This window comes from Gorilla gorilla, chromosome 4 (assembly GCF_029281585.2).
Source record: "Gorilla gorilla gorilla isolate KB3781 chromosome 4, NHGRI_mGorGor1-v2.1_pri, whole genome shotgun sequence".
Lineage (NCBI taxonomy): Eukaryota > Metazoa > Chordata > Mammalia > Primates > Hominidae > Gorilla > Gorilla gorilla.
Window position 1 is genome coordinate 161,141,223 of NC_073228.2, and position 15,062 is coordinate 161,156,284.

At 45.6% G+C, this 15,062-nt stretch overlaps 1 protein-coding gene across 5 annotated transcripts in view; it reads left to right on the forward strand.

Moving 5' to 3' along the window:
* The window catches only part of CYFIP2 (cytoplasmic FMR1 interacting protein 2), a 134,291-nt gene that overhangs the window by 44,534 nt on the left and 74,695 nt on the right, over positions 1–15,062 (forward strand). For 3 of the 5 annotated variants that reach the window (XM_019027387.4, XM_055387217.2, XM_019027386.4), the window contains exons 11-18: positions 1,063–1,180; positions 3,743–3,862; positions 4,368–4,493; positions 9,158–9,324; positions 10,051–10,198; positions 12,338–12,412; positions 13,318–13,471; positions 14,873–15,029. In XM_019027387.4, coding sequence (XP_018882932.1) covers positions 1,063–1,180; positions 3,743–3,862; positions 4,368–4,493; positions 9,158–9,324; positions 10,051–10,198; positions 12,338–12,412; positions 13,318–13,471; positions 14,873–15,029 — 1,065 coding nt within the window. The remainder of the gene's footprint in view (positions 1–1,062; positions 1,181–3,742; positions 3,863–4,367; positions 4,494–9,157; positions 9,325–10,050; positions 10,199–12,337; positions 12,413–13,317; positions 13,472–14,872; positions 15,030–15,062) is intronic. The other 2 variants (XM_004042898.5, XM_055387218.2) reach the window with 1 other exon arrangement.

Genomic DNA, 15,062 nt, shown 5'->3' on the forward strand with positions numbered 1-15,062 from the left:
AAAGCAGGGAATGGAGAATGCTGAACTCATTCCTCACTTTTCCCTGCCTGACTTCTCGACCAGCTGAAGCTGGCTGGGAGCGGAGGCTAGGGAAGTGACTGGGGTTGGGTGTGAGGGGCCGTGTTCTCCCCTCTCCACAGATAACTCTTTGAGTGATATTGAAGGGAGGCCTGAGGAAGGCTGTCACTGTTCTACCATTCTTGTGAGAACCATATCAGGGCTTCTTTTGAAATAGTAAATTCTCCTCAGAATCTTTTTTCTGCCTTGTCTGGTGCTCATGCTTCATCTGTCTGCTGGGTCACCAGCACCTGAGGGTAGAAGAGGGTGAAGGGAGTGGTCGTTTTTCTCTTGGGGATGGAGAGTGAAGATGTTCATTCATTCATTTCCTCTCTGACTTTGGATGGTTTTCCTAATGCCATCTTTTCACAAGGCGTGGAAAAAAGGTGGAGGGAAGGAGGAAAGAGGGTGGAGAGAGAAGGACAGAAGGGGGCAAGAGGTAGAGGGGGTGGGTGGAGGGAGGGGCCACCCCCACGTCTCAGAGTGGCCCTGGCTTCTCCCACCACAGTGTGCTTCCATGTTGCCAGGGCACTGTTGGAAAAGAGGCACAGTCACATTCATATTTCCGCAATCCCAGCCCAAAGGCCCCGCAAAGCCAGCTTCAACCGCAGAGTGTCTGTGCTGTCAGAGTGGGTAGGCTGGTTTTGGAGGTTGCCCACCTTGCTTTTTCTGTGCGCAGATTCCATCCCTTTGTAGTCCTAGAGAGGCTGTGTTCCTGCCCCTCTCATATTACTGGTAAGTATTATGGACCAGGTATCTGGAAAGGCCTACAGTTGGATCCTAGACGAGGCCGGCACCAAAGAGGAGGAGGAAGGACTGTTCCATTAGGCCTGAAGCTCCCACAGTGTTGGACTTAGCAGGCTTTCTTGCTGAGGCGGCTGGGATACCATTTGGTGTCACCCAGGGGAGTTGGCCACGTGGGCTGAGCACCAGGAGCAGCTAATGCCTGTCCCACCCAGGCTCCTGAGGCTGGGACCCTCTCCGACCCCATAATTTTCTACCCAGGTGGACGTGCACCCAGAGCAGCATCAGCCCCCAGTACAATATCTGCGAGCAGATGGTTCAGATCCGGGATGACCATATCCGCTTCATCTCCGAGCTCGCTCGCTACAGCAACAGTGAGGTGAGCATGCAGGCTGCTGGGGCACAGGCCCGTGGGCCCAGGGCCAGAAGGGGTAAGGAGCAGCCAGGAAAGAACATGGACCCACGGAACACTGGAGAGTAGAAGGGAGGGAGGCAGGAGGGTAAAGTGGCCAACAGCAGGGGTTTTGGAGCCAGGCAGACTGGGGTGAATTCTGGTGGTGCTGCTGCCCTTTGTAAGTTATTCAACATCTCTTTGCTTCAGTTTCCTCATCTGTGAAATGAGGGTGATAACAGTATCTATCCTGAAAGGTTCATTGAGAGGATTAAAAGATATGGCAGATAATAAGGGCCTGGTGATGGTTAGTTCTGCCTGTACATGATAAGTGATGCAAACCATCTCCAACCTGGATGGCAAGAAAACAGAACACTCATACTCATAACGCTACCTAAATGTTTTAAAACTAAACAGTAATAAATGATCATTGTAAAAAAAATCAGTAATATACTTAAGGGCAGATGAAGGCCATAAAAATCTCCACTAATCCCAATAATTACATTTCATTTAATTTTTCCTTTTTTAAAAACTTTTTTTTTTTAATGGAGACATGATCAGCGCACAAACCTCAGGAAAAAACCCAGATAAGCAAAAGGAGAGAAAATCACATAAAATCCTACCATCCCAGAACCAACTAAGACTGGTATTTGGAGATGTATATATCCTTCTGGTACTCATCCCATACATACCCTCCTAGTAAATGAATATGCTGTTTGATAAACACTGATCCCCTGACTCAGATTCCTTTATTACATAGCACTCGTGGGTAACTGCACTGACCCACGTATGCTCACTGCTTCCACCATGTGGCTAACAGCCATGGTGACTGTACTTTCCAAACCCCAACTCAGGAGATGCCTTTGATCACAGAGCAATGTACCTGAAATGGGGACTGTCTGACAAATGCAAGGACTCGTGGCCATTAGACCATGACTTGTGGTCATTAGACTTGTGGCCCACAGGGACCAAGGTCAAGCCCAGAACATTAGCTTTCTAAATATATGTACCAATCCATTGAACTGAAGTTACAGGAATAACTTATTTTGAGTGCTAGAGCTCTTTTAAAAATTTTTTTTAATATTTTATTTCTTTTTTAAAAACAGATCTCATTATGTTGCCCAGGCTGGTCTTGTACTCCTGGACTCAAGCAATTCTCCTGCCTCAGCCTCCCCAAGTGCTGGGATTACAGGCATCAGCCACTGCGCCCAGCCAGAACTCTTAATTCCTACTCTCATTTTGGTGTGGTCTAAGAATGAGTCTGGCCAAAGATATTTTTTAAAACTATATGCTCTATACATGTTGATTCTCATTATTCACAGTAGTTCTGTAAAGTGGCCATGAACTCTGAAGTAGCAAATACTGAATCATTGCTCCAAGGAGAAATCAGAGTTACAGCCCTGTGAGCCTCTGGTCACAACATTTTCATCAACTGATCCATATATAACCTTGTTTTATATGTGCTTCTGTTTAAAGACACTTGATGTGATCTCTGTTGTTGATTCATTAACGCATGACCAACAGAACTATAACTCACACCTGAACAAAGCTTATCTAGAACACGTATTTTTTTTCCGTAAGGCATGTTACAGCTTTCTTGCACAGAGGAACGCTATATAGCGCATTAGCCCTAAGCTTGGGGGCCATTTTAAATTGAACAGTTAGAGTAAAAAGCACAAAAATATAGAAAACATGGCACTAAGTAGACTTCAAAAAAGACACTTGTTTACTGTATGAGAGCTGAAACAAGAAGGCAGAGTGACTTTGTCCAACTTCAGCTGGGAGTGGGTGTATGTCTGCAGATGACTGAGAAATCACCATGAGTGTTGATTTTGGGGTTACAAATAAATTTTAGCCAGTAAGGGAATTCACAAATACAGAATCCGCCAATAATGAGGACTGGCTGTATATGTATATATGTGTATGTACATATATACACACACAGAGTATGTTTGTGCATACACACATATTCTGTATCATTGTGGAATATTATATAGATGTTTATCCACTGCCTTTCAATCAGTGAGTCATGTCTAATGAGTTGTGAAATCAACTTAGTGTTTGTGATTAGCATTTTTATATAAATATAGACTAGAAAATCGGAAGGAATCCCATATATTAAGAGTAAGATTGCTTTGTAAAAAATATTGTTGAGGCTGGGTGTGGTGGCTCACGTCTGTAATCCCAGCACTTTGGGAGGTTGAGCCAGGAGGATTGCTTGAGCCCAGGAGACCAGCCTGGACAACACAGTGAGACCCTGTCTCTAAAAGAAGAAAAAAAGAAAAACATATTGGTGCATACATAAATTTAATATCTCTATGTAGGTATATGTTCCTGAGTTACTATATCGTGTGCACTTCAGTGATTTATAAACCTTCAGTGATTTATAAACCATGTGGCTTTCAGCAAGGCACTTGTCTGAGCCTCAGTTTATCTGTCAAGGGGATGTAATAATAGCACTTCCCTGCAGTGTTCTTGGGGGAATCAATGAGATAACATATAAAAGTGTCAGGCACATAGACCATGAGTATGACACCTGATGCTCCCCAGGTGGTGACGGGCTCAGGGCTGGACAGCCAGAAGTCAGACGAGGAGTATCGCGAGCTCTTCGACTTAGCCCTGCGAGGTCTGCAGCTTCTATCCAAGTGGAGCGCCCACGTCATGGAGGTGGTAGGTGTCTCTGGGTAGAGGGCCTCACACTGACCTCTCTTTCCTTGGAATCTGCCTCCATCTCCCCCTAGCACTCTCTTTTTAACAGATTTATGGAGTTACAATTCACGTGCCATACCATTTACCCATTTAAAGTGTAAGTTCATTGGTTTTTAGTATATCTGCAGAGTTGTATAGCCACAGTCAAATTTAGAACATTTTCATCACTTCAAAAAGAAACCCTGTGTTATCTCCCCTCCCATCTCCCTAGCCCTGAGCAATCTGCTTTCTACCTCTATAGGTTTCCCTATTCTGGATGTTTCACATAAATAGAATCATATGATATGTGGTCTTTTGTATCAGGCTTCTTTTCTTTTGCATACTTTCAAGGTTTTTCATGTTGTGGCATGAATCAGTACTTTATTCCTTTTTTCCAGCTGAATAAGATTCCATTGCATGGATCCACCACATTCTGTTTGTCCGTTCATCAGTTGATGGACGTTTGGTTTGTTCCTACTCTCCCCAGTACTCTTGGAAGCTGGTTCATCCCACAGACAAGTTCTGCAACAAGGACTGTCCTGGCACCGCGGAGGAATATGAGAGAGCCACACGCTACAATTACACCAGTGAGGAAAAATTTGCCTTCGTTGAGGTAGGTGCAGACTCCCTGCATCTCCCTCCCTCCCCAAGGCTGCAGCTCATGGTGGTTCCTGAGTAGTTCTGAGCAAGAAAACAGCATCGGTTGCCCTAATTTTCGTGCTCTTCCCTGTCCTGCCATCTAAATTAATCCGTCAGAAGTTATTCTGCTACTCAGAATTGATTAGAAACTCATTCTGTTATTAAAAATCCAAAGAAAAACATCCATTCCACTGGAAAAAACAGGCACAAAGAAACCAACAGAAGAAACAAAAGAAAAACAAATGGCTACAAGAGGTATGAAAAATGCCCAAACTGGTCAGTGGTCAGAGAGCTACAGATTGGAATAAGATGGGATACAGTGTTTACCATCAGGATAGCAGAGATTTGACAGCTGAATGATGCCTGTTGCAGGTTAAAGTGCAGGAAATAGACATTCTCATGTCTTTAGTGGTCAGTCTACATTTTGCAGGCTTTCTATGAGAGCAATCTGATTATATGTACTCATGTTTTTAATGTGCATACCCTTTGGTGAAGTTCTTCTTCTGGGGATATATCCCAAGGAAATAAGCCAACTGTGCAGAGATATTTGTACGTGGATATTTATCACAGTGTTGTTTATAATACCAAAATATATGAAACAACTTAAATGTTCTTCAGTATGGAACCAGGTTAATAAGTTAAGATTCAGCTATATCATTGCATGCTATGCAGTCTCTAAAAAAGGTATACCATGGCTCACACCTGTAATCCCAGCACTTTGGGAGGCTGAAGGGGGTGGATCAATTGAGGTCAGGAGTTCAAGACCAGCATGACCAACATGGTGAAACCCCATCTCTACTAAAAATACAAAAACAATTTAGCCAGGCATAGTGGTGTACACCTGTAATCCCAACTACTCAGGAGGCTGAGGCAGGAGAATCATTTGAACCCGGGAGGTGGAAATTGCATTGAGCCAAGATTGTGCCACTGCACTCCAGCCTGGGCGACAGAGTGAGACTCTGTCTTAAAAAAAATAAATAAATAAAAAGTAAAAAAGTATACCTACATGGAAGGCTATGCTCAGCATATTGTTAAGTTAAAAAAGAAACAATTAAAGAACAGCATATCTGTAGTTTTCATGCATACAGGGAAGATGCAAAAATATATCTAGAAATAAATATGCATATACACATAAATGTGGATATTTTTAAATATGTAAAGAAATATGTAATATATCTAAATACATATATCAACATATAAAAAATAAAAATCCAAATATAGACATTTAGACCAAAAACAGAACAGCATATAAAATGATTCCACTTATACCAAAATATAATATACTTTTATATGTTTGTGCAAAACTGAAGGACGTAAATATTTATGATGTATACCAAACCATGAACAGTAGTAATTTCTGGAAACAGGTCTGTCTGATTTATAACCTTTTGTATTGTGTTTTGTTTGATTACAAAATGATGTTTCTGTTTGGGAGGAAAACTCCTTTACACTAGGTTGTGAGTGACAGCTATTTCTTTGAGGACCATTTGACACCTACAAGAGACGAATCTAGAAATCAGAGACCTGGATCCCAGCCCCGGGCCCTCTGGTCACTTCAGCTCTCAGAGCCTCAGATTCCTTATCTGTAAAATGGAGCTAATCAACCTTCCCCTGCCCCATCCCAGGGTTATTGTGGAGAATCAAACAGTAATTGTCAAGTAAGATAATGGATGTAGATGAGCTCTGAAAACTTAAAGGGTCATACAAATGTAAGAGATTCGAGTCGTCATCTCTCCAAGCTTCACTTTAAAGGACTGAGGCTCGGTGGCATAATTTCATAATCACACTTGACGTTGTCCTGAGTGGCTCCAGACCCCTTGGCACTTCCATTACCAATGGGCAACCTGGAAGAAAGTTTTGCAGTCATCACCAGAGGACAAAGTCATCCTCAAGCCTATTTAAAGTGAGACAGTCAGAGGGTAAATGCAACTTTATAAAACTATTTATGCACTTATTTCCTTAATAAAAGGGATGCGTATGCACTGTAAGTGATTTAGAAGATGCTCCCGCCACCCACTTCTACCTTCACCTTCCCACAACCTTATATCATCATCCAAGCACAACCACCAAGAACATGTCACTCTATTTCCATCTAGTCATTACTTTGCTATACATTGGGAGGTTTTATCGTCTTTATCTCGTGAATAAAACATGTTTAAAAAAATTAAAAAGAAAAGTAGTTCAATGTGGCCTTTAATAATAAAACGAAGCAAAAGCAGTAACCTGCCTGCACCATGTTATTCCATTCTGAATCCCCAAATAGGAAACGCCATTCGACTTGTTAAGCGATTCCTTGTGGTATTTATCTCCCTAGTTCTAACAGGCTTCTGAGACTATTTCTTGGTTTTTCAGTTTATGACATTTTCTATTGATTTTCTACTTTGGGAAATGAGGATATAGCTCTCTCCTTCCTACCTCCCATCCCTGCAACACACCTGGTTTCCTTCCCCCATCTTCCCATCGTGGTAATTTTACACTTTTTGGTAAAAATCAATGGTTACCTTATTATTATTATAAGCAAGTAACTGTTGTCCATCACTGAGCCACACGATCTAATGTGAATCCATTTATTTTCTTGCACAACTTTTCGTTCTTCATAGAATTAGCAATACTGTATTTTTTATTTTGTTTTCTATGAGTCTATCAAAAAGGCAACCCCAAACCTACCAACAAAACGTAAAACTCCTTACAAAATAGTCCATCACAGTCATCTTTTGATGAGTTTTGGTATTATTCTTTTTTTCTTGGAGCCGTTCCTCCACAAGCTCTCTTCTTTCCAGTCTGCATGGGTTTGTCTCTAGACCAGCCCCGCCACTGATCCAAGATTCTCCTCATTATTTATTATCTTGGGAATTCCCTTTACCTCTGTCCTGTCCTGTATCCCATTCATATATCTTCCTCTGTGAAGTATTGAGATCTTTTGCCCATTTTTAAAAAATCGGGTTTCTGTCTTCCCATTATGGAATTGTGAGAATTCATTCCATATTTTAGATCACAAGTCTTCAGTCAAATATATGTCGCAAATATTTTTTCTCATCAGTGACTTTGCCTTTTCATTTTTTAAGGGTGCCTTTTGAAGAGCAGCTGTTTTTAATTTTGATGAAGTCCAATTTGTCGGTTATTTGGTGGTTAGTGATTTGGGGGTTTCAGCTAAGAAATCTTTGCCTTGTCTAGAGTTGCAAAGATTTTTCCCTTAGATCCAACACGCCTGCCCACTCCTCTGTATTTGGAGTCATTCTGAGACATCTTCATTATTTACTCCTTCCTTTGTCCTAATGTCTCCTAGTTACATCTGTAGCCAGGGGCCCAGATTCTGTTATGATCTAACAGTCCTCTAATGCTTCTCTCCCATTATTTCTCTGCACTAAAGCTCATCACCAACAAAATTGTTGTACTGTTGGTGCCAATGAAAACCATCACCTCCTGAGTTGTTTTCATACCAGTTCTATCTAAAAATGTTCTTTTTCTTCCTTTAAGTTTTAGAGAAAAAAACAGCCTTAGGGTCTAAGCTCATTCATTCATTTATTTGTTCCTTTTCAACAGAAAATGTGTCTGCCCACCATGGACCCAGACACTGGCAGTTGGGCGTGCACAGCATAGCTGGGCCCTGTCCTGTGTATTTCCAGTCTGGTGTAGAAGGTGGAACATGCCATTATGGGTGTGATCTGTGTGGCAGTTGTGAGGTGGACGATCTGCCACATGCCTTTCCCTCTGAATTCTGAATCAATTGAGAAATTAATATTAGAGGCCAATGGAGTCAAAGGCTCAGACTTACTGCTGGTAAAGCCGGACTAGAGAATGTGGTTTTCACCCAAGACCACACCAGTCTTCCTATGCCTCCTACATCTCATTAAACTTGCCACTAGGTAATAGGCAAAGCAGCTGCATAGATACACGCCTCCCTTCCTCGGGATGGGCAGGGGATGGTTACTGCAAGAAGCGGCCAGAAACCTAGAAGGGAGGCCACATACTTGCAGGCAGGCAGGTCCCAAAAGAGCGAGCCAAAGTCAGGCCAGGCTCCTCTCATCACACGTGCCTGAATCCCCATCTCTCCAAACAGATAAGTGAGTTAGGGTAAGGAGAAGGGAAATAGAGGAGTAGAGGCATTCTCCCCCATGACTTCTGCAGGAGAAGTTTTGATTTTGTAAACTCAAGCAGCAACTGGCCAAATGGTTTCAAAAACAAAGGTTGTAAAAATTCTTTAGAAAATTTTATGTTAAAAAAGTTCTATTTGATGTTGTCTGTGGGTGCCTGGTCTATGGAGAGGCCTTCAAAAGCCAAGGCACTTCTCAAAATGCTCAAATTGTGGCCCATGGGCCAGCTGCTATTTGTCAGCAGTGAACAACAAAATTGGGAGCTCATGCGAGGATGAAAATCAGTTGCATTGCGAAGAATGCTGTTAGTTGAGCTGACATTTGTGTTTTGTAGCAAGACTTTCTCAATGAATGAAGCCAAGTGCTGATATACGTACATTCTGGCACACATCTCTTACCTAGCCATGCACTGGCACTTTGAGTAGCACTGGCCTCATGCCTCTGGACATCTCACTCCCCGCCTCCCCTGGCAAGGCGGTGATGGGTAGTAGACAGCTGGTGTGCTGGACATGGTGAACATGACTCTTGGCCTGTTCCTGCCCAGGTGATCGCCATGATCAAAGGCCTGCAGGTGCTCATGGGCAGGATGGAGAGCGTCTTCAACCAGGCCATCAGGAACACCATCTACGCGGCATTGCAGGACTTCGCCCAGGTGACGCTGCGTGAGCCCCTGCGGCAGGCGGTACGGAAGAAGAAGAATGTCCTCATCAGGTGGGTTTTCAGATGCCTTCAGGAGCATATCAGACATAAGCATGCCAGGTACCCATCAGAGAGGATGTCCTGGCTCAGCCACTGAACACACATGGGTCCTTCCAGCAAGCTCCAGAGGGCTCTTTAGGAGATTGGGCATTTGGGATGAATTAAGCCTTCATCTCTAGAAGTCCATATCCACTGCTCTCTAGCTGTGTGAACTTGGTCAAGTTGCTGACCTTCTCCAAACCTCAGTTTTCCTCATTTGTAAAATGGGGATTATAATGCTACCTGCTGCCTGTTGGGATGATGAAATGAGATGGTCCATATATAGACCTAAGCACATGCAGCATGGAGTAAGTATGCAGCGCATCTAAGCTATTATGAAAACTAAGCACACACAGATTTCATAAGACCGGTGAGACTCCCCTATAACCAGAAAGGAAATACAGACCTCTTGCCTCACACAAGTTCTGTCTCACTCGATGGGCTCAGAGCTGAGTTCTCAGACATCCCTTGGACATCAGAACCATGTAGGACACTTGTTTAAACACAGATTCCTGGACTGTACCTTAAATCTGTTAAACCAGAGTTTTGGAATTGGGGCAGAAATGAGCATGCTTTACAAGCACCCCAAGAATTCAAATGTGGGTGTTCCTGGAACACCATGGGCCCTAGAAACACAAGCTTGTAGTGACTTTTTCCCATGGTGAAACCTGGTCTAAGTCTTAGTTCTTCCTTCCCCAGTGTCCTACAGGCAATTCGAAAGACCATCTGTGACTGGGAGGGAGGGCGAGAGCCCCCTAATGACCCATGCTTGAGAGGGGAGAAGGACCCCAAAGGTGGATTTGATATCAAGGTGCCCCGGCGTGCTGTGGGGCCATCCAGCACACAGGTAAGCGGCTCCAGGCACAGGCCAGCTGCGTTGACTCAGAGGCCAGCCGGGCTATGGTAGATCATCATGGCTGGCCATGGGCAGTGGGAGTGGGAGCCATCGGTCAGGAGGGGCAGGGTTGAGTGGCTGCTCTGGTCTTATTCTGCCACCTTGTTTTGATATAGGAAGGAGGACCACTGGCTTAAGATTCAGGAGACCTGGATTCTAGTCCTAGATACCTGTGTGACCTCGGGCACTTTACAGATCTCTCTGTGCCTCAGTTGTTTAAACTGGCTAATGGGGATAATACCACCACATCCACCTTGCCTGGCCATCTTCTAGTCCTATGAAGTATAGATTCCAAAGTGAAGGAGGAGGTTAAAGTGGAATCTATCTACATGCATCTATGCTGTCCCTCTTTAATAAGCCCTGGCCCTTTCCCCTAAAAGTTCTGCCTCTGACTTGCTGTGTGATCTTGGGCAAGCACCTTGAGCTCTCTGAGCTCTGATTATCTTCTCTGTAAAATGAAAACTTTGGATGAGATTGTGTTACTAACAAAATATTCCTTAGTTCCACATCCTTCCAAAAGTGCAAGTATTGAAAGCCCTTGTCCCCTTAGAGGAAGTCTAGTATTTGGAAACACTCAGAGTTGCCAGCCAGAGCTTCTGCACAAGAGGTCGCCTATGGCTTATCCAGAGCAGTCATAACATTACAGAAAAAAAGTCAATAATCTGGGCATCTTCGTTAAATCCCTGCTACCTACTTAAGGATAGGTAGTTTCTGGTAATATTTTTGATGTACTGGAAAAAGCAGACGGTTCTCATTGCAAGTTTAAGGGTCTCACAGGCCTCACTTCCCATGACCTTTAAGCCTCTCTCTGTTCTCAGTCACCCAAGATGGACCATCTGAGGCCCACCTCCTGACCCTTCTCCCTGTGTGTGCGTCTGTGTCTGTGCTGGGGGCTGGGGCAGGGGAGAGGTGGGTTCTCGGCAGGGTCATCTTAACTCCCCTTGGCTTCACAGCCCTCTACTAGTTTGCACCAATCTCACCGGCTGGTTGTAGAATGCCCCAAGGAAGCGTCTGCAAACAGTTCTGTGTAGTATCAAGGGTTGAGGTCCGGGGGACACTGAGCAGGGCTTTCAGGTGTTTCTGTAAGTTTTAAGACATGAGTGAGCAAGAGACAGACAAGGCACAAAAGACACTGGAAAGGAGGAGGAGGGGACTTAACAGGCAGAGAGAAAAGGAGAGGAGAGGAAGGAGTATTTGTGTAGATAATGTGAGAGGGGTGGGTCACCAGCAGTAAATCCCGCCTCACCCCCAACCTCTACCAGGTCATGCTAGGTGGCACAGACATGTTGAATAGACTCGTAGACAACCAGAGCTGGGAGCGCTATTAGAGAAACCTAGGCCCTCCCCCTATCTTGCGGATGGGGAAACTGAGGTCTAGAGAGGGGAAGTGACTTGTCCAAGTCACAAGGTGAGTCCCAGGTGGAGGTGGGACAAGAACCCAGGTCTCCTGACACCCACCCAGGGCTCTGGTACGGTCTTCAGGACACAGTAGACATGGGCATCTTGCATAGTTGGGATAGAGACTGTTTTGGTGAATTAAATGCTCTGTTAAGTAAAAGTACGTGGGAAAAAAGTTCACCTTCTTATGGGTGAAACCAGTTTTCAGAGAATTAGAGTTGGATATCAATCGGACAGCACCCACAACAGATTAGACTTGGATTCTTCCTTTGAGGACTTGAGAGGCCGTCACGAGAAGAGTGCTTCTCGGCTCCTAGGGATGGTGAGACGGGCCCCCCAACAGGGCTGCAGATGGGGGACTGTCTGAGGCACTGACGGCCACCGTGGCTGCTTTCCCACAAAGGAAGCCCTGTGGCAGGGATGGTGGGTCACACGTTTCTGTGGCTGCTCTACCCGCATCAGTGCCAGGCATGTGATGGGGAAGATCCCAGGGAAGCTCCAGAGGCAGCGAAGACGAACGCGGTTGCTGGGAGGTTGGAGTGTCTCAGAGGTGGCCCCCGGCAGTCGCGGCGGCTTTCCCACCGTATACAATACCTCTTGCTTTTCTCTCTCTCTCTCTCTTTCTCTCTCTCCCTCTTCCCTGTCTCTCCTGCCCTCCCATTCCCTCTTCCTTCTCTCCTATCTATGTCTTAGGCCTGCCAGTGGTCCCCGAGGGCTTTGTTTCACCCCACTGGTGGCACACAGGGCCGAAGAGGCTGCCGATCCCTGGTATCACACCGCCTGGCTGGGTTGGTTTGGGTACCCTTCTCGAGGAGGCAGCAGGAATGGACTAGCCTGGCTCCTCAAGGCCCCTTCCAGCCCTAAGATTCACAGACAAATGATGTGGAGAGATCTAGATTAGCAAAGAGAACCACCCCACCGCACTTGCATCCTTTGCACTTAAGGCACCCTGTAAGCGGGAGTTAATTGTCTAGTAGCCTCCTGTGTAAGTACCAATGTTAACCCGCCTTCCACCCTGAACTTCAGCAGGCTGTGCAGTGCAGCTGATGCCACCAAGGGGCCGCCATCGCTCAGCCACGGGGTCAAAACGCTGAGGGTCAGGAACAGGTGTGGGAGGGGGTTCGTTCTGATCTTATCCCATTTCTCAGTTCCTCAGAATGTTAGTGCTGAAAGGGACTGGTGTGAGAAGGCATCTGGTCCATCCCCCTCATGTTACATAAGACAACTGAGGCCCAGAGTGGGGGCTTTGTTGCCTAAGGTCACACAGCAAATCAGCAGCAGTGCCTGGCCTTGAACCCCGGTCTTTTGACTCCCAGTCCAGTGCTCCACCCATGGCATCTGTGGCCCTCTGGGAAAGCAGGGAGTGACTCCAAGGTGACACGTAATGAGGTTCTCCTCTGATATACACGCCCTTGGCCAAGCAGAGCAGGGAGCTACCTGGTGTGGCCAGGTCCACCAGCCCAGGGATGCCACGGGGCCCGGGTTGGCCATGAAGGTTTTCACACTTCCACATTTATTTCTCAAACCTTAAACTGGTGCTTCCTTAGGACAGTGCTTTTTAAGAGCAGACATCTGCAGAAAAAAAATAAATACATAAATACAACATGAAGCAACCTTTTTCCCCGGGGTAGAGGGCCAGCTTCTGACCTTCTCATCTTGCTTTCTTTTTCAAGCTGTACATGGTGCGGACCATGCTTGAATCACTCATTGCAGACAAAAGCGGCTCCAAGAAGACCCTGAGGAGCAGCCTGGATGGACCCATTGTCCTCGCCATAGAGGACTTTCACAAACAGTCCTTCTTCTTCACACATCTGCTCAACATCAGTGGTGAGCTGCATCCCATCCCTGCTAAGGCATGGGAGGAGGGGATGAGGGCTCTCAGAGCCGCTAAGACCACCAAGCCAGGCATTGCAAAGGGACGTGACCGTTGACCCTAAGGGGCACATATCACCACCAAGGAAAAAACACATACACTTTCCAGTGGGCTTTTGGAGCTAGGAAAGGCCAGGTTCAACTCAGCTGTTCTGACTTAGCTAAATTTGTCCAGGAGATACTTGTGGCTAATTTGTCATAAAGTCCTTAGAGCGGGATCAAAAACAAGAATACGTACATACAGACACACGGATGCTAGACTTTTGCTACTCAGCCGCAACCAAGCGCTAATTAGTACTTGCTGCTGCCAGCAGGGGAGGCTCTCGAGCTGCATCCCAGTCCTGTGTTCTTCACACTTCCTCTCCTTTTAGTAAGATGTATGTCCAGAGCAGAGGAAGAGTAGTATCTCAGGAACATGAGTCTTCATATGTCTGCTGGCATTGAAAAGAGTGATTGTAACAAGCAGTACAAACTTCTCCATTACAGAGCAGCCCGGGAAGGGCCTTCAAGGTCTCTAAACTGTATGGGATCTGGCAATTATCACACACAAGGAGTCAAGGAGCCACAATCCAGTTGAAAGTGGGCACTCGGGGGCCTGTCTTGACACTGTGTTTGTATAATGAACACACTTTTTTTTTTTTGAGACGGAGTCTTGCTCTGTTGCCCAGGTTGGAGTGCAGTGGCACTATCTCAGCTCACCGCAACCTCCGCTTCCCAGGTTCAGGCTGGAGTGCAGTCATGTGATCTCAGCTCACCGCAACCTCTGCCACCCAGGTTCAAAGAATCCTTCTGCTTCAGCCTCCCGAGTAGCTGGGATTACAGGCATGCACCACTGTGCCCGGCTAATTATTTATTTTTTTAATTTATTTTATTTTTTTTTTTTTTGGTATTTTTAGTAGAGACGGGGTTTCGCCATGTTGGCCAGGCTGGGCTCAAACTCCTGACCTCAAGTGATCTGCCTGCCTCAGCCTCCCAAAGTGCTGGTATTATAGGCATGAGCCTCTGCGCCCGGCCAGGAGCATACTTTTCATGCTTAGGTTGCAGGTTTTGTAGGAGAGTGATGGCTTTGTAGGAGAGGGATGGGAACTATAGGGGCATCTAAAGCTCTAAAACGTCACTGCCTCCTCTTCTCCCCCACCAGCCCACAACCACTGCCTCTCAAGCTTAACAAATGCTTGAGAGGCAGTAGATGTTAGGCTTGCCTTTAAGTAAAAGAGAGCAGGATCTACTAATCAATATTAGTACCTGCTACATACCTAACACAGTGACAATAACAATGAAAATTAATAAAAACAATGAGAACTAAGGTCTTTTAGTGCTAAAAGTAACCAAAGGCTCGTTCCCTTGTGCTTTCAGAAGCCCTGCAGCAGTGTTGTGACCTCTCCCAGCTCTGGTTCCGAGAATTCTTCCTGGAGTTAACCATGGGCCGACGAATCCAGTTCCCCATCGAGATGTCCATGCCCTGGATTCTAACGGACCATATCCTGGAAACCAAAGAACCTTCCATGATGGAGTAAGAGGCAGGATTGGGCCAGCAGGTGGCTCC